The sequence below is a fragment of the Coccinella septempunctata genome, chromosome 7 (assembly GCF_907165205.1).
Source record: "Coccinella septempunctata chromosome 7, icCocSept1.1, whole genome shotgun sequence".
NCBI classification, from domain to species: Eukaryota; Metazoa; Arthropoda; class Insecta; order Coleoptera; family Coccinellidae; genus Coccinella; species Coccinella septempunctata.
Genome location: NC_058195.1, coordinates 24,347,884 through 24,367,304, shown reverse-complemented (window position 1 = coordinate 24,367,304; position 19,421 = coordinate 24,347,884). Strand labels below are relative to the sequence as shown.

Genomic DNA, 19,421 nt, shown 5'->3' with positions numbered 1-19,421 from the left:
TAGTACTTGTTAAGTTCATTTGTATCCAAGGAATAAAATAAATAAAGTCAGTTCCTAAAGACAATATGATTAAAAATAATTCATCTACTTCATAAATTATTTATTACTTATAATGATTGAATGCCGATTATACAGTTACAGATAAAAGCTTAATCCAACGTTAAAGCTGCATTTAATATACATAAAGGGGTAGTAGGTGAATGTAATTGAGTATCTGCGAAGTAATTCAAGGGATAAAATGAAATGAAAATTAATGCTACTCTATGCAATATAGTTTCAATAGAATATCTATAGGCAAAATTATAAATTGTTGAAGAAACAAGGTATAGACTATACAGTCAAATCTATTCATACAGATAGATATTTTGTTGTTCTTATTTGCTCTTTCGACGTACTATAATGACTACCTAGTGCGAAAAGAATAATAGCATATAAACCATTTTTTCTTCACACATTAAAAAGACAGTTACTTTTGACAAGAGGGATGCTAACGACAAAACATTAAATAAAAGGTCAGTAGAATATTTCACGGATATAACCCGAAATATTCCGCACAAAAATCCCGAGATGGGTTGAAATATTCCTGCAGTATTTCTTATATATTTATTTAAATATATAATTCTTATATGAAGACGTTTCGGTGAAATTAAAATATCATTATCTTTCAAAAATATTTCCTGAAATATTAACAATTTATTTGGGCTTCCACTTCATCTTTCAGAAATATTGCAAAGAAATATTCTGGAGCGATTTCTGAGATATTTATTGTAGTATTACTTGAAACGTTAATGAAATGTTCAGTTGCATTATAGGTAAAGAGCATTCAGTAAGATTTCGGGAATGAAAATTGATATAATTTTTACACTTTCAGCTTTTCATCGAAAATATTCCACTGAAATATTACTTTAAGGTTTTTTTCAATGTATTATGTAGACGAATTAGAAATATTTAGTTTGTATTCCTGCAAATATTTTTTGAAATATTTAAGAAATATTTCTCACAAATATTCTGATTCCTATGGATATTTATTTTCCTGAAATATTGCAAAATCTGTCATGAAAATTTCGTAGAATATTTCATGAAATATTAATGAATCTTATGAAGTCATATTTCATGAAACATTTATTACATATCATGGAAATATTCTACCAATCTTGCGAAAATTTTCTTGTCGTAAATATTCTCGAAACCTTTCATAAATATTTCAATGAAATCTTTCTCGAGAATATTTTGAAATTTTTCACTGCAATATTCCATGCTATGTGGGTTGAAACTATTGAATCAAAATATGTTCAAGAAAAAGATCAAAACTTATCTTCTCGATTCCGCATCAGTGTAGTTTCTCTGTCATCTCTGTAAATTTTTTGTCTCTTGAAATGCTTGCTTCTGCTGACTATTTAAAATTTTCTCTTTGTTTTTAATTTTAGATTAAGATATATTTAAATGTGCATTTTGTATATAACAAGAGTTTAGTGGTAAAGCACCCTCGGGTGAACTTCCCCTTGAGATTTCTTGTGAAATAAAGACCTTATTATTATTATTATTTATTTTGTGCGTGTCCGTACCTTTGGCATCTGAAGCATTGGCTTGGACTTTCTGCCTTCTTTTTTGGTTCGACTACAATACAGAGGTTGTAGAGTCGTTGGATGTCGAATATCTCATTCTTTTGGGCTTAAACCAGATATAATGGTATCGGCTTTTTCTTTTAGTTTGATGTCATTCTAGACACCTCAGCATCATCGATTTCCTGGAATCTCAGGTCATTTGTGATCAATTCCAGATCTGCGTCTATTGGAAGATGCCTATTGACGGCGTAAATTTTCTTTTCCTCCTCCATCTGGTATGTGAAGTAATCCTTTCCAAGTTGGTCGAAGAATTTAGTTATTTTTCTGTAGTCATCTACAGCTGTGACTATAATCTTGATTCCGTCTTTCACTACGGTAGCCCGGTTATAACTGAATTTCTTGGTATAGAGAGCTTTTGAGATCTCTACCCAATCTGATGTACCCATCATCGTGATGGAAAGGATTTTATCCCTTTTAGGCAATCCCGTTGTCTTCTTGACGGTCTCCTCATCAGAAGAGGAGCTTTCTTTTCGCGCGCGTTTAGTTGGAAGCGCGTTTGGGGCCTTTGCAACCAGCGTTGCATCATTTTTCCTTGTTTCGGGCTGAATTCTTCAACATCGGTCGCTTCCATGTAGAAACCCTCATTATCTGAGGTTTCCGACATGTATTTATACTCAGATTTCTCAGAATATCAAACAATTTGAAAATAATAAAATATTCAGGAATCTTCACTGAAATTGTCTATTATAACTCTGGTATAAAGCCAAAGGTTTTCTACGCTATGAGAAAAATCAGGAAAAAGATACGAAAAATAAGCTCACCTGATGTTTTCTGCAGAACCAGCGATCAAGACCTGGAGTCTGGCAGATGAACACCAACTTCTTGAATTTTAACGAATTGAAACTCCGATAACACATACACATATAGATCCTACACAAACTTCACAGACGGAGTCAAATATTCTGTAGTTTTGCTAATGGGAACTTTCACTTCGACTTTCTCTTCCACTTTCACTTTTACAGCACTATGAAATACGTCTGTTCTGGTCAAGCTCCCATTCGACACTGAACAGCTTCTTGGCGCGCTGCATCTTATGTAGTTCGATTAACGCATATTCCAGCGGCATCGTGCCGACTGACGATTATTTATCGAGTGAAAATGGACAGTTGTAAATTAGCAAGCTTAGATGTAATATTTGTTGAAGAAAGCTTATAGTAATATTTGTTACCGAAAATCGAAAAAAAATCACGAACATTGAAGGTTTTCCGCCATTTTGAAATTTTTTTTCGGAGTACTTCATCTTTTTTGAATTGAGCACTCAAAAATACTCCGATGCAACCAGAAACCGTTACTTTGAGGTTTATACATAACTGAGCACACTCATTAGAATATTGCTCAAATACGACGTTGAACACCCTATATCTCGCTTATGCGTCGAAAACGGGGTGTATGTCATAAGGCAAAAGTGAATCTCCCGGTGTCATTTACCCACTATATATGTTTTTTATGATGAAACACCCTGTATAAGCAAGTAATTGTTATGTACACTCGATAAATAATCGTCAGTCGGCACGATGCCGGTGGAATATGCGTCAGTCGAACTGCATAAGATGCAGCGCTCCAAAGGAAGCTGGTCACTGCCCTTGACTTTGGAAGCCAGACTGCCGCAGAATCCACCACTATAAGTGTGACTGACGTTCATTTTTACGCCCAATTTGATCGAAATAATCATTTTTCGAAATTTCAAGTGAAGATCGGTCACTTCAATTTTCAGATTTTTCACTAACGCCTGACTGACAATTTTTCCACCATCGCGAACGTGACTGACGTCCATTTTCATCCATAATCATGAATAATTTACATTATCACAAAGTTTCACGTGGAGATCAATCACTTTTTTTTTTGAGATTTTTCCTGCGAATTTCACCGCCTCCCACCGCACACGCCCACCGCTATTGGACTGACTGACGCGGACCTCATATGTACAGGGTGGGCAAAATTCGTTGTCTACTGAAGGGATCTCGAGAACTATAGCAGCTAGAAGAAAACGGATGACACATTCTCGAGCTCTTTTTTTCCATACTATTCCGAATCTGAAAACAGATCCAGCCTAACGGTCATCGATTTTGAGTTATGAACGAAAATTGAGAAATTGTCATTTTCAATGAAGCTGAATAACTCGCTTATTTGAACTCGCATTCGAAATCCGTTGTAACATTCTACAGGCACTTTTTTATGAGGAATTCGAATATGATATCAATGAACTTTTTGATCCAGTCATTTTCGAGATACGAAAGGGATTTCTGATTTTTCAAATGTAAACTATAGTTGAAAGTTCTTTCATCTTACTGCAATTTTTTTGCTGATTTCAAAAATGTATCATATGTTGCTATTCACATGAATGTTAGACGAAAAAAAAAAATTCACTACTTTTTCCTGCTTTTCGATTCTCTGTTGAATTATAAGTAGGCTGGGTCACCATAGCAACCGTTGAATATGCATTATATTTTGTGAACCTAAGCCTCTATGATTGAAATAACGGATTGCTGAATAAATATTCCGATGATTAATTTGCCATCGTTTGTTCTCGCGATGTTTGGCATGCTTATCTTACGATGGTTCACAATTCGAATACTACCGTTGACAGAAGTACCTATTTTTCATCATCTTACTTCTGTAAAAATTATAATTATAGATAGCTATCGTATTTCATTCATAATATTACTGATTCTTAAAGTTTCTTTCATAAATAGAAAATAAGAATAAATTTTCTTCTTTAATAATCAGACGAAAGTCTTTTACTCTCTTTAGAAGCATATCTATATTATATAAAAGAAATAATTATTCGTCAGTCGGTGATTATTATCGCAGAAGGTTGAGTTTCACATAGTGCATTTTCAACGGTCGCTATGGTTACGCCAGCCTACTGAAAATTCAACAGTGCATCGAAAAGCAGGAAAAAGTATTGAATTTTTTTTCTTACGTTATATTCATGTGAATAGCAACATATGATACATTTTTGAAATCAGCAAAAAAATTGCAGCAAGATGAAAGAACTTTCAACTATAGTTTATATTTGAAAAATCAAAAATCCCTGTCGTATCTCGCAAATGACTGGATCAAAAAATTCATTAATATCATATTCGAATTCCTCATAAAAAAGTGCCTGTAGAATGTCACCACGGATTTCGAATACGAGTTCAAATAAGCGAGTTATTCAGCTTCATTAAAAATGACAATTTCTCAATTTTCGTTCATAATTCAAAATCTATAAACGGTAGTCTGGATCTGTTTTCAGTTTTGGATTAGTCAAGAAAAAAGAGCTCGAGAATGTGTCATCCGTTTTCTCCTAGCTGCTATAGTTCTCGAGATCCCCTCAGTAGACAACGAATTTTGCTCACCCTGTACAAGTGGAGAACTACTCATGCTGAAAATCCGTGTGAAGATCGATCACTAGTTCGGAAGTGACGCCACCTCCCGGACTATCAGGTGATTACAATCATAATATACAACAAAATGCTGCGGTCAGTCAAGTGGATGTTAGAACATGAGCCTCAGGTGCGCGGCCAAACATGTCGTGATCAGCGACATAATAAAATCAATTTCTTGAAGCTGAAACTTTATAAACTCTTGTGTTTTGGTATGTAAATCAAAATTATGATGGTCAGTCAACGTCCAATAATGAAGCAAAGCGAATATTTTCAAAAAATATTCGCTGACCTTGGACCTTTGGAACTTCTTTTCTTTTTATTCAACAATAATGAGTTCAATCGGAAGTTGAAATTCTCGTCGCAACGTTAATGTACAGGATGAATTTGTTTTGAAGCGTTGTGATACAATTTTTTCTGATGAAACCGAGGTGTTGGGAAGCCGTGATTTTTTCCACATTAAAAAAAAATGGCATTGGACGCAGCCGGAGCAGCTAAGGCCAAATATTAAATATTTGGCATAATGCTCACCGTCAAATTCCAACGAAGCTATCTCCTACTGACTACGGCTGGAAATTGGTTGATGAGAAATATGATTTTGATTGGTTCAAAGGCGATCATTCAGCAGAACTTGTACAGGATGTTATTATTCAACCCTTACAAGAAAATACAGGTATGGAAATATCTTCATCTGAATTAAACAATCAAAAATTTATTAATTTTTTAGATTCTGCAACATCTGAGCTTGAAGTGTCAGATCACAATAGTGAGAAAAATGATATGGAAGATTCAGATGATGAACTATGTGATGATAAATATTAGTTAAAAATGTTTGAAAATCAATGAGTTCTTACCTGTGCGTATACCTGCCATGCGTATACCATTGGGTACACTGTAGATTTCGAACGACTTTTATTTCTCAGATTTTAAGGCACAAATACTATGACTATGACTATCATAATTTTGATTCACATACCAAAAAACAAAAGTTTATAAAGTTTCAGCCTCAAGAAATTGATTTTATTATGTCGGTGATCATGACATGTCTGCGCACATGAGGCGCCTGTTCTAATATCCACTTAACTGACCGCAGCATTTTATTGTATATTATTATTGTAATCACCAGAGAAAAAACCAGTCTTAATAAATTCAGAGACTTTTTTGGCTCTGCCTCTTGGACTATTACAATCAGGCAGTAAGGGATGGTAACGCAATAACAGAGTGCGTGAAGGATAGCAAGATATGAAAAACATATAAAGGAAGGTAAGAGTTTCAAAAATTAATATTGCTGGAAAAAAGGAATAATAGATACTAAAGCCACTCAGCCAAGAGTACCTACTATATTAAAGATGACAGGAACAATGAAATATTCGGGATGAATAGACAACATTTTGGGATAGATAAGTTAAATTATTATTGTAATATGAATAGAGGGAATCCTTTGGAGGAAATGAAAAACAATTTGATTTACGTAGAAGAAATCTTATGAAAGAACCAAAGAAACTAGTTCGTAGTAAAATGAATTTGGTTTATTGTTGAAGAAAAATGTTCATTTTGTATATAGTAACCTCATATTTTGTATATGGATACAACACATTTCTCGAAAGCTTGAAGAAAAGGATGAAACCAATTTTTGCAATCACCATCACACCTGGACCTAAATCCTTCACTGCCCAATTTTTTCTTACATTTCCACGAATCATATTTTGAGTACATTTATTTGTAGTACGCCTCTGGTTGGTATTTATTTATTCAAATATTGAAATCAGACAAGATGTTTGAATGAGTGATAAAATCTAATTTCTCGATTTTCTGAATAGTTGTTCATGTAAATCATTCAATTCCTTCAGAAATATACAAGACAACTTTATGACTGAATGCACACTCCTTTTAACTTTTATACTGAAATTAGTTTTTCGCCAATTTGAAGATTGGCGGGATGCGAGAAATAGAACTTCTACTTGCTCTTATCTTCATAGAATATTTTACTTCAGTTTCACCTATACTTCAGGAATTAGTTAAACCTTTCAGTCCTAGTGGTTTCACTATGAATCCACCTCTAATAATATACAGGGTGTCCGGGGAGTAACTGTACATACTCATACCAGAGATAGAGTTGGACAAGCTGATTACGGATTGACTATAAAAAACTAATTTCTGGATTTTCCTAGAAAGCTACAGGGTGATTTCCTAACTTCATGGAAATACTTAGTCCATCATAAAATCCAAACTTATTGACGGATAATATTGAAACATAGGAGGTTATTGACACATGCTGAGGTTAAGTTAGAAAGATATCAATTATTTCATAATTCCAGGGCCGGACTCATTAATCTTAATTTAAAGTGTTCAGGGTGAAAAAACACTTTGTATTTCGAATTACAAATAATTGATTCGCTTTGTGGAAAGAAGCTAAATTATGCTTCAATTCATGGCACCGCTCAAAGTTGTCACATCAACAATTTATTTACCTGAACAGGACATAGTCATCTTGTGCAGATTGAAAATAAATAATGAATATTCTTAAAAAAGTCACAGAAGGTGAAGAAGACTATAATAATTTGTTGATATACTGTGTGGCCACCCCAGACGCGGATTTCACTTTAAGGGAGTAAATGAAGGTATTTTGAAAAAAAAAAATTGGTGATGTGTATAGAGTATGCAGAAGCATATTTCAAAATTATTCTTATGTATACCGGGTGTTCGACAATAATGATATAGACCAAAGTTACACTTCTTCCAGTCAAGAGAACAGCTGATGAACAGAATAATCAACTGTTGCGATATTTTAAGAAACAATGGCGATATGATTCGGAAGGCTGTATCCAATTTGAGAATTCGGCAAGAAAAATGTATACAAGCTAATGGTTTTCATTTCGAACCACTTTTGAAATATTGTTGACTCAGCAATTCATTCGTTCCTATTTTTATTTTTATTGGGTACTCTTTACTGTATTTTAGTTTCTTTCATTTGTTATTGTTTCGTTATTGAAGTGCTTATTAAAGCGCTGAACTTTTTTGTTAATTTTTTACTGATACATTCGCATTTTATATTCAAACATGGGATTTTCAGTTCTTTTCATGATGAAAAATTCAATTTTTCGAACTTTATCCAAATTCAAAAATTCATAAAAAAATAATTGTTGATGTGATAACTTTGAGTGTTACCAAGAATTGAAGCATAATTTAGCTTCTTTCTAAAAAAACGAATCAATTATTTGTAATTCGAAAGTGTTTTTTTACACTGAACACTTTAAATGAAGATTAATGAGTACGGCCCTGGAATAATGAAATAATTGATATCTTTCTGACTTGATCTTAGCATGTGTCAATAACCTCCCAAGTTTCAATAATATCCATCAATAAGTTTGGGTTTTATGATGGTCTAAGTATTTCCATGAAGTTGGAAAATCACCCTGTAGCTTTCTAGGGAAATCCAGAAATTAATTTTTTATAGTCAATCCGTAACCAGCTAGTCCAACTCTATCTCTGGTAAGAGTATGTACAGTTATTCTCCGGACACCCTGTATATTCCATGTGTCCCTATCTCAAAACAGCTGCAACAATGGTAAGTCAAAGGCTTCCTCTCGGATTGGGTTGCAATAGTATGCAAAATGGCACTGTACAGCGTGTAAAGTTGGTCTTTGCTTAGGTGACAAAAAAAAACTATTTTCTTGCTTTCCACAAGAAATAATAATATTACTTGTATTATTAGTTGAGTCCTGGTCGTTACATGTAGAAATTACCATTAAAAAAAAATTGTAAATGGATATTCAATGAAATATTTTGAATTTCATGTATTCTCGACCTCAAAATATGAGTTTATTTTGAATGAAATTTTTTAATTTGGGCCTGAAAGGGTTAAGTTGATTGACCAACTTTAATGTCATTGTTGAACGTCTCACCTGTGAAATTTCCCTAACCAAAGGTTAACCTTCGATTATAGTACCTTGCGTTACAGTTTATGAAAAGACGGATTATCTTAGCTTATATGTTTTCTATATCCTCAAACTCGAAGTAAATCACTAATTTTCATCTTGTTCAGCACGTGATATTGTCAAAGAACTAGCAGAGAGAAAAGTTGAAACAACTGCAGACTTCAGCTGGATATCACAGTTACGATACTATTGGAAAGAGATGTTAGTTGGTGTTTGTATGATAACAACAGAAGTCATGTATGGTTTTGAGTATCTTGGGAATTTCGGTAGACTAGTAGTAACACCATTGACCGACAGATGTTACAGGTGAAATCCTTCCTCTTTCAGAATTATCCAACATTCACAAAATATCTCTTACAGAACATTAATGGGAGCTTTGAAGCTCAATCTTGGAGGAGCTCCTGAAGGTCCTGCTGGAACGGGAAAAACCGAAACATGTAAAGATTTAGCGAAAGCTGTCGCTAAGAAATGTGTTGTGTTCAACTGCTCTGATGGCTTGGATTATAAGGCTCTAGGAAAATTTTTTAAGGTGAGTATTGAGGAAATCATATTTGAAATTTAAAATTTTTCCTAAATTCAACCTGTTCTTTTTTGAGTATTTGGTCTCTCTTATTTGTCCTATATATATATATATATATATATATATATATATATATATATATATATATATATATATATATATATATATATATATATATATATATATATATATATTCTTTTGATATAGAGCATTACAATCTTGAACACCAAACAATAATTATAGCATGTGTATGAGATACAGTTTTAGCAGAGGTTAGCGTAACGGGGTACCATACAAATTGGTGTATGATACAAGAGCTTAGGGAAAAACCTCAGTAAAAAAACCCTTTCTCCCCGTGAGTGTAGTGGATTGTAATTGTTCACGAAATAAGCTGAAATATTCCATATTGAAAGGCAAAGGTATACTGAAAAGCTTGGGTGGTCTTATAGCGAAATCAGGAAGGTCTATTTTGAAAAGATTACTTCTATTCCCAGAGCAGCCAGACTGCAGAAGGTCATGGCAAAAAGGGGAATCCACAAGTAACCTGACGAGTCATATACACTAATGGAGAGAAGGAACGTTCGTTTACAAGGAAGGAAAACACATAAAAACAATAACAATTATAATTTATTGGCCATCGATTACGGCTAAATTGCCATCATCAGGCCAGCTGAAATACCAACAAACATATAAATAGACAATGTAATATAATTAACAAGTAGTTAATTTAGTTACAATTTTTTGGTGTAAATATGGATATATTTCTATGAAAAATTAATTCTTACCGTCAAATTATGAAATACCATCAATCATATACTTTTCCAGAAGTCAAAACTGATAAAAAAACTTTGATTCTAATTGATTAAAACTGAGATATTGTAACGTTTTCTTCGCTTAATTGAAACGTCCGACTGATTAAAATTATTTATTTGCTCTTTTACTTGAACTTATAACTAACAAACTATATCACTACTATTTATTTACACTCGTATTTATTTCCACTAGTTCGTCGCTTGCACTATGAACTATAAGGGTGATCGGCCACCGAATGCGAAGTTGAGCGAAGCTCAGCGTTTTCAATGCTAAAGCTACATTCACAATCAATTCACGGGCCGAAGTGCACTTCGGCACGGAAGCTTAGCAGATGGCGTTCTCCGTTACCATTCACAATGAAATTCAAGAGAAAATTTCTTGCAAGCTGCAAACTATCACTTCGGCAAGGAATTTCGTGCCGGCTATGGATGATGCTGATGCTTATATTTTGATCAGTCACATTTTTGATTCATTTGAGTATTTGGTTCCAAGATTATTGCGAATGGTAAATTTCGTGCCGAAGTGCACTTCGGCCCGCGAATTGATTGTGAATCCAGCTTTAATGATGAGCTATGTCAGTCGATCCGTAGGTTGTCGATTATATTAGCATTGAAAACTCTCAACTTCTCTCAACTTCGCATTCGGTGGCCGGTCACCCTAACTGTACTTGACTACCTGCTCCTCCGCTGGGCTTATATAGGCCCGGAAACATTCCCGTGCCTTCGCGGTCGTTCCAGAATAAAGCAACCGCTCTGGTACTCGAAAGGTCCTTTTTTTGTGTAGCCGGGGGAAAATCTGCAAAACAGACGAACACACCCTCTCCTGAGGAAAAACAAGTGTGGGAATTCTCACTCTCCTGAGCTCGAGATCCACTAAAAACCATAAAGTGCTTCTTCATAGGTTACGGGCATTTTGCCTATTAACCAGTTGACTTTTATGGTTTCACTCACATATTCTCACTCATATTCGTGTTGATAGTTGTATGCTGCCTATATCTTTTATAGGTTAAGCTCTTCTTTGGTTACTTAAAATCCTTAACTGATCTCTCGGTCATCGGTGGTAGGATCTTGACCTTCTAGCTTCTTCAGTTGGATCTTAGTCGACTTATCTTCGTAGTTCCTCATTTGGATGTTGTTTGGCTTTGTCGAATATCCTTCTCTTCATAAATTCTGTAAGTGTTTCCCATTCAAAGTCCTTGTAGATTTGTTTGTTCCTAACAAACCAGGGTACATCCATCGCCATTCTAAGGAGTTTATTCTCAGTGGCCTGTATTCTCTTGAGGAGGGTCTTGGCTGCGAAGCCCTATCCCGCCGATCCATATGTGAGTTGTGGTCACGCGATAGTTTTAATCATCGTCAACTTGATGTTCTTATTCATATGACTTCTTCTGCCTTTGAATGGATAAAGTCTACTCATTGCGGCTTTTGTTTTATCGACTGCACATTTGATGTGGTTTTTCCATGTTAGTCCTCTGTCAAGCTTCACTCCTAGGTATGTTGCTTCATTTTTTCCATTCAACCTCTTCTCCATCAACTTCATGGTTTTCTTCCATCCTCAATCTTCTCTTTTGCAGTAATATTGCTCGAGTCTTTCTTCCATTGATTTGGATTTTTCATTTGATGCACCATTTGAGTAATTCATCTATGGCTTCCTGCAGTCTCTAGTGTATGATCTCTGGGCGTCGATGTCTGAACGTTATTCCTGTGTCATCTGCGTACAAGGTGAGCATATTTATAGCATTCTTCGGGAAATCATGAACGTATTTTAAGTAAAACAGAGGTCCAAGTACCGATCCTTGAGGCTCTCCCGCTTCCAATTGTCGGGTTTGAGAGGTTGCTCCATCTATCTTCACATAAGACTTTCTATTCTTCAGGCAGTTCCTTATAATCTTGCAGAGCTTGGTCGAATATCCTGCTTTTTTCATCTTGTAGATTAGGCCTTCGTGCCATACTCTATCAAAAGTTCTCTCGATATCCATCAGAACTAATCCTGTGGCCTGTTTGGTCTGCATTCCTTCGGTGACGTATTCTATGAGCCGTGGCAATTGGAGTTCAGTCGAATGTTCTCGTCTAAATCATTGTTCAGGTGGAATTATCTTCAACATTTCTGTTTCCTCATTCAGCTTTTTAGCGCTAACCCTCTCGACGATTTTTCCTAGTGCTGACAGTAGGCTGATTGGTCTCTAATTTTGAGGAAATTTTTGTTTCTTTCCAGGCTTGTTAAAAACTATCATTTGTGCACTTTTCCATCTCTTTGGGTAGTATTCGGTCCTCAACACTCCGTTTGTTATATTCGTCAAAGCTGCTTTTCCTCTTCTAGGCAATTTCTTCAACATATAATTCGTTATCCTATCTTCTCCCGGCGCTTTTCTGTTTTTCAATTTCATTATGCCTCTTTGATCTCTGTTGGTGGAGCCGGTTTTGGAATGATTCCGGTTTCCGGTGCTTCCATCATCAGTTCTTCGTTTGCCTCCACTTCTTCTTCTAGATCTTCATTGTCATCATCATTTCTGTAGTTTATTCTGGCTTCTCTCTCAATTGAGTCGGCAAGTGCTTCGGCTTTTTCAATTCTCGTATATACCATTTCGTTTGCTCCATGCAGTGGAGGTATAACTGTCCGTTCTCGTCGTGTTTCTGCATTTTCCAAGCCGAGGGATCTATTGTATTCAGTTCCCCTTAATCTCTGGTGCCATCTGTTATTACGCAGTTCTGTTAAAGCATTTTTAATATTTGACTATGCTTTTTCAGTTTCTTCTTGTCTTCTTCTCTTTTTGTTGTTCTGTAGATTTTTCTGAGTCTTCTGTTCTTTTTTAAGTTCCTTCATATCCCATGGCGTATCTCCATGTGAATGTTTCGGAATTGGTTTCCTTATTCTCTTGGTGCTTTCTTCATTGGCTTCTTTTATTTGATTTTCCAATTTTTCGACTGCTTCATCAAATTCATCCCGGGTGTTTATTGAGGGAATTTCCGTGATTTTCTCCTGAAGTAAATTCTTATATTTCTCCACGTCTGTGCGATCCTTGGTTTGTGTCTCTTCTTCGTTTCTTGGGCCATGTCCCACTATGAATTCCATGGGATTGTGGTCTGAAGTTCCGTCTTCTATTGTATCAATGCTGATTTCTTCAGTGAAGTCTTTCATTACGACAATGTCCAGTACATCGGGTATTCCATTTACTCTTGGTATGTAGGTCGATATATCAGGTCCTATCACAACTGCATTAAGTTTTTCCGCATAAATCTTCAGTCTTCTCCTGTTGGTAGTTTCCACCCTACTGTACCACTCCTGCGATTTGCAGGCAAGATTAATTATGATTTCCGGGTGTCTTCCTTTTAGTAAAATTTCTAGATCTCCTTCAAGTTCCGACCGCAAGGGCCGGACTGGTTACACTGTCCCCTCCTTAAGCCTGTTCTGTCCCTGAACATATTTAGTGAATTTCTCCGAGGACCGTGGCGAAACCTGCACTCATCACCATTCCTACAGTAGCCTTTCTGATGGAAGTAGCACTCCACAGTTTTTCCAGGCTCCGTTGTTTGCTTCGGGTAAAAATTTCATACTAGGATCCGTATACCAGTCTTCTGAAATACTACCTCCAGCATGCTTCGCACAACCCGCCAATTCAGCTGGTCCAGTCCGCAACTAAGCTCAGGAACAGCTAATGTCTTAACTCCAAAGCGTTGAAGGTGTTCTTTCAAGCTATGCAAAGCTGTCCATAGATTCTCATAGGTTGGCTTCTGACAGGAATTCTGCTTGGTGACTAGGTAATAAACCGACCTTCAGCCTTCAATCTCAAAGCTTTTCCGATTATTGGCTGCTGTCACAATAGTTTTTCCTTACGTCCAAATTTATTTCTGAATACTCTTGCTATACCTTTGCTCATACGAAGGTCATTGGCTACTCAATGAGCGAGAGAGTATTCCTCAGAAACTGTAAAGAGGTTTTGATCTACTTCCTGTGTGACGCCGAACCGTGCAACGCGTGTCTCACCATAGCAATCCATGAACTTCTGGTAATCGCTGCTACCTTGCATCGGAGCTTCCACAAGACGTACTTCTTCTTCGTCCTGCGCGTACGGGACTAATCGGTTGAAATGGTCGACCTTTGGTTTTCCTCTGGGGAGCTTCCTTATCCGGTAAACTACATCTTGATTACTTCATCAATCCCTCCCACTAACTCTGCAGCTTTGGTGAAAAACCTCTCCTCCTTCGTGGATTATGTAGCAACACCAGATCTCCAGCGGTGAATCCACCTTCAATAGCCTTGTCGTAGCGCATTTTCATTCGGTCACTTGCTTGCTGCATTTGATTGCGCACCTAGTCATGAATGTAATCCAGCTTGTTCCTTAATTTACTAATGTAGTTCTTCCCAACTACGTCTTCTCCAGGCTTTCATCAAAACTCTAAGTAGCAAGGCAGCCTTATTTCTCGGCCGAACATTAGACTGGATGGAGTTTCCTTGGTAGATTCTTGAACCGTAGATCTACAGGATGTGGCGTAATGAATGGATAATATTGAGCCTGGGGGTAGAGGACTCTATGGCGGTTCAGAAAAATATATTTTACGTTTAGTAAAAGTGCCTTGGTTTTCGTGATATTGGAGATTTTCGAAAATTCAAGAGAATTAAACCCTTCGCCACTCGTTTTGCAGGCAAGACTCCTAATGAAGGAATTTTTTCAAACTGTTTTTTGGATAGTAGTCCTGGATAGATGATCTATCGAATGTAATTCATTATTTTTGAGGCGCATGAATAGTTCTTCATGAAAAATAGATCTAACTCAACTTTTCCGTTTTGCTAATTTTTTTTTCATAAGTTCAACCTAGCGCGGTGTAAAAAATAATATGGTTACCTGAGTGCCAAAGCAAGAGGAAACATGCCAGTTTCATTGATATTCCGAAATGGTATAACTCTCTGTATTCTCAGCATTTAATACAAAATAAATTCCTATTGCAATCAGTTGAGGCCCAGTTTAATGTAAACAGTGTTTCTAAAATTTTTATCAGCTAAAAGGAGAAATGCAAGCAGAATGAAGCAATCGTCTATAAGAAGGTATAGAGCATTTACTGAAGCTCATGGTGGCCTCTTAGAGAATCTTTTGTGATATTTAATTCAATGAAACCATACTCATTTTAAAATTGTTGATATCAATACAATAAAGCTATGATTCATTAAAAATTGTAGACTATAGAGCATGTATCAAAACTCATGGTGGCCAATTTAAGCATCATTTGTGATTTGTGAAACTTTATTCAATGAAACGATATTTTAAAATTGTTATTTTTTCTCGTTTTCTTTTATTATTGAACCCCAACGTTGTGAAATCAATATTTTCAAGTTGATTTCAAGTTATGCATTAAATTTCAGCATTTTTGTAACAAGGGTCTTGTCTCAATGTAAAAAAAATTACCTAATTTTCAGCTTTTTTTCTTAATTACAAAAGTGCTAAAATTCACTTCGTTACTTGAAATTCGCTTAACAACTATTAACTTTATGACTATAGGGCTTAGTAATGAAAGAATACGAGGAAAAAAAACCAATTTTAAAATATTGTTTAATTGAATCGAGTTTCACAAAAAGTATTCAAAGTGTGCATCAGGAGCTGTACTAGATGCTCTACAACTTCATATGTATAATTGCTTTATTCTGTAACAAAGCAAATTTTCAATTAGTTTTGTTTCCGAATTATTCGTTTTCATATTTCCGTAACGTGAATTGATTAAGTCGACCGGTTTCAGGCCGCGCGGACCCATGTGTTCCCGGATCGCGATGTCTTCAACGTGAGGTCAAGGGGGGATATCGTATGCCGAATTTGTTTAATTGCGCATTTGACAATTGTATAAAAAAGGGCCGTGCCGGGTATAAATTCGAGCGATTTCGTAAATTCAGTCAATGAAGCCAGAGTGTTCCATCAACCGTCCGAGAAGTATACCAGATAGTAAGTACATTCAAGGGTTACACATTGGCAAGGTCTCAGGTATGATTATTTTAATTACTCTTTTGGTTAATTTGCCGGTTTATTTATTTTCCCACATACCCTTCTTTCCGCCGTGGAGTTGTGTAGTAGCTTCAAATGGCCTATACTACCCCATGGACTTTCCCAGTACGCGTAGGTGTGTACGCTAGCTTCAAATGGCGCGTACATGCTTCCGTGTCATCCTTCCACCGTACCGCCCGGGTCCTGGAGGCCATGCATTAGCTTGAAACGGCCTGCATGTCTCCTGGTATCCTAAAAGTACAGGGGTGTACGATGTTAGCTTCAAACGGCCCATCCTACACTCTTGTCAGGTACGTTCCGCCGTCTCTAGCTCAGCCCACCCTTACCGTACCGCCTGAGTTCCTAGAGGTGATGCATTAGCTTCAAACGGCCTGCATCTCTCTTGGGATTCCGAGTGTGCGGGAGTGTACGATGTTAGCTTCAAACGGCCCATCCTACACACCTGCCAGGTATGTTCCTTTGTTACCCCTTTTTACCCCGCCTTTCCCTAACCGTACCGCCCGAGTTCTTGGAGATTATGCATTAGCTTCAAACGGCCTGCATCGCTCCTGGAATTCCGAGTGTACAGAGGTGTAAGATGTTAGCTTCAAACGGCCCATCCTACACAACTGTCCGGTATGATCCCCTTCGAACTAGGCCACCACCGGGGTTACGGGGGTGGGTACAGCCCCCGTGATTTCGGAACACCTTGGATTCCGAGGACACCCTTGCGGGTGTGTTCGTCGTCCTTGTTCCGTGGTTTAGTTTCTCCCTCGGTTCACCAAAGTATACCGGCAAACCGCCGTCCGTCTTAACACCAGTCTCGCTTATAATAACCGACTTTGCCCATGTTACTACCCGCCGCTTGTACGCAACGTAGAGTTAACTTGCACTGTTTTCACTTACGCTCTTGCTTCATTCTAACTCCGACCGCTTCATCCCGCATTCTTACTTTGCTCACTCATCACGCTTCGACATTAAAAGCACGTTACATCCCGCTTCTGCTTCTGCACCGCTTATTCACCCTATACCCTGTACGACATCATTATGTATATAGAAGATATTGAATAGAAGTTTCATGGTTATTGTGTGTTTTATTTTTCTCCCGAATAGAGTTTTTTAAGATATTTCAGAGATAGGGGACTGTCCGAACTTCATGAACATCTGACCCCTGGACATAACTTTCTCTGACTGTAGCTCCTGGTCACCTGTGGGATACCGCCTACAGGTTCCGAGTGTCCTCAACACTTTAAACTAGAGGTGGCGCCCGAGGTTTCTATCTTCGGAGAAGAAGACGGCAACAGATGGAGACAGGAGGTCGTCACAATTCTGCTTGCAAGTCTCATTTCAGTTGCTAAAAATTAAAGACAAAGGCTTACGTCAAACTCTGCCAGACTCATTGTAATAGAAATTTATTTTGTATTTAATGCTGAAAATAGAGTGAGTCATACCATTTCAGAATCTCAGTGAAACAGGCATGTTTTCTCTTGCTTTGGCACTCAGGTAACCATATTATTTTTCACACCACGCTGGGTTGAACTTAGGAAAAAAAAATTAGCAAAACGGAAAATTTGAGTTAATTCTTTTATTTATGAAAAACTATTCATGCGCCTCAAAAATAATAATTTACATTCGATAGAGCATCTATCCAGGAATACTATCCAAAAAACAGTTTGAAAAAATTCCTTCATTTGGAGTCTTGCCTGCAAAAAGAGTGGCGAAGGGTGTAATTTTCTTGAATTTTCGAAAATCTCGAATATCTCGAAAACCAAGGCACTTTTACTAAACGTAAAATATATTTTTCTGAACCGCCATAGAGTCCTCTACCTGCAGGCTCCATATTATCCATTCATTACGCCACACCCTGTATATGCCATGGTGAATAGATGTGAATATTCATTCCTGTCCCGCTGGTGATCTACTTTGGCTAGATGCTTTCCCATGGTCCTATTTATTCATTCGACCATGCCGTCTCGTTGTGGATGAAGAGGTGTAGTCCTTGTTTTGTGAATCCCCAATTTCCTGCATACTTCTTGGAATAACATCGCTTCAAAATTTCGGCCTTGATCACAAGGAAACTCTAGAGATATTCCAAATCTGCAGAATAATTCTTTGACCAGTTTATCAACTACCGTACTTGCCTCTTGATTAGGAATACCTTAGGCTTCCACCCATTTTGTGAAATATTCCATCGCTACCAAAATGTACTTGTTTCCATGGTCTATTTCAGGAAAGGGGCCAGCGATGTCGATAGCTACTTTTTCCATGGAGGATCCGACGTTACATTGCCTCATTGGTGCTTTTCCTTTACCATAAGATCCGTTAGCAGCAGCACAAATCTTGCATCTTCTACACCAATCTTTAACGTCCTTCTTACAATTTAGCCAATAAAATCGCTGCCTGACTTTTTCCAACGTCTTAGTTATCCGGAAATGTCCACCTTAAGTTTCATTATGTAGTCTGGTCAGAATGTCTTGTAATGAAGTCCAGTTTTTCTGAGGAAAATTGGAGTTCATTTTAGTGCATTTCTTTCGTTTTAAATTTCCGTCTTTGAAAATATTTTAATTCTCGAATATTCCGTACGTTCATTCCGATAGGCAAAGTAAATGTAAAAAAACCGCTTATCTGTATTTCACGTTGTTTTTCTTACATGCCGCTGAAGATTTCGACGTTTTTCATCTGTTGATATGCGATAAACCGGAGCTGACGACGTTTTTCATTCTTGTCGCATTCTGGAATTTTCAGATTTTTACCGTGAGAGGGGATTTGCCTATAAAAGCAAATTTTCCCCCGCGACGGGCACTTTTACTTCAGTTCTTCGACTTGCTCTTTGACTTTGCTTCAGTATTTCGATTTTTCGCTTTCTAACGTGGTGACTTCTGTTTTAAATTCAGTTCTTTTAATTCAGTTAATTTTCCGTATTTCTTTCGCCGTTGAAGAATAATTATTTTGTGTTTGCATCAGTGCTACTTAGAATTAATTTTTTTAGTTTTCTTTTCTTTCCTTTGAGTTCCGCGAGTGCTTGAAACAAAGGAGGTAGGTCCCCGTCTGTACCGTTCAGTTTCTTTGTTAGACCTACGCCGTTACTTCTTTAACTTTGACACTGCTGTACTGTATCGTTTTCTGTTGTATTTTATCGTTCTTTACCCTGTGTCGCGAGTCTGACTTTTCCCTTCGCTATCAGTCATG

At 36.9% G+C, this 19,421-nt stretch overlaps 1 protein-coding gene and 1 long non-coding RNA gene across 2 annotated transcripts in view; one reads left to right on the top strand and one right to left on the bottom strand.

The window, feature by feature from the left end:
• LOC123316445 overlaps positions 1-2,517 on the bottom strand; it is a 6,064-nt gene extending 3,547 nt beyond the window's left edge. The window contains exon 1 of the long non-coding RNA XR_006538083.1: positions 2,387-2,517. This is a non-coding gene — a long non-coding RNA (uncharacterized LOC123316445). The remainder of the gene's footprint in view (positions 1-2,386) is intronic.
• LOC123316425 (dynein axonemal heavy chain 3) overlaps positions 1-19,421 on the top strand; it is a 2,043,583-nt gene that overhangs the window by 725,456 nt on the left and 1,298,706 nt on the right. Inside the window, exons 20-21 of the mRNA XM_044902499.1 lie at positions 9,039-9,237; positions 9,292-9,460. Of these exons, the coding sequence (XP_044758434.1) occupies positions 9,039-9,237; positions 9,292-9,460 (368 nt within the window). The remainder of the gene's footprint in view (positions 1-9,038; positions 9,238-9,291; positions 9,461-19,421) is intronic.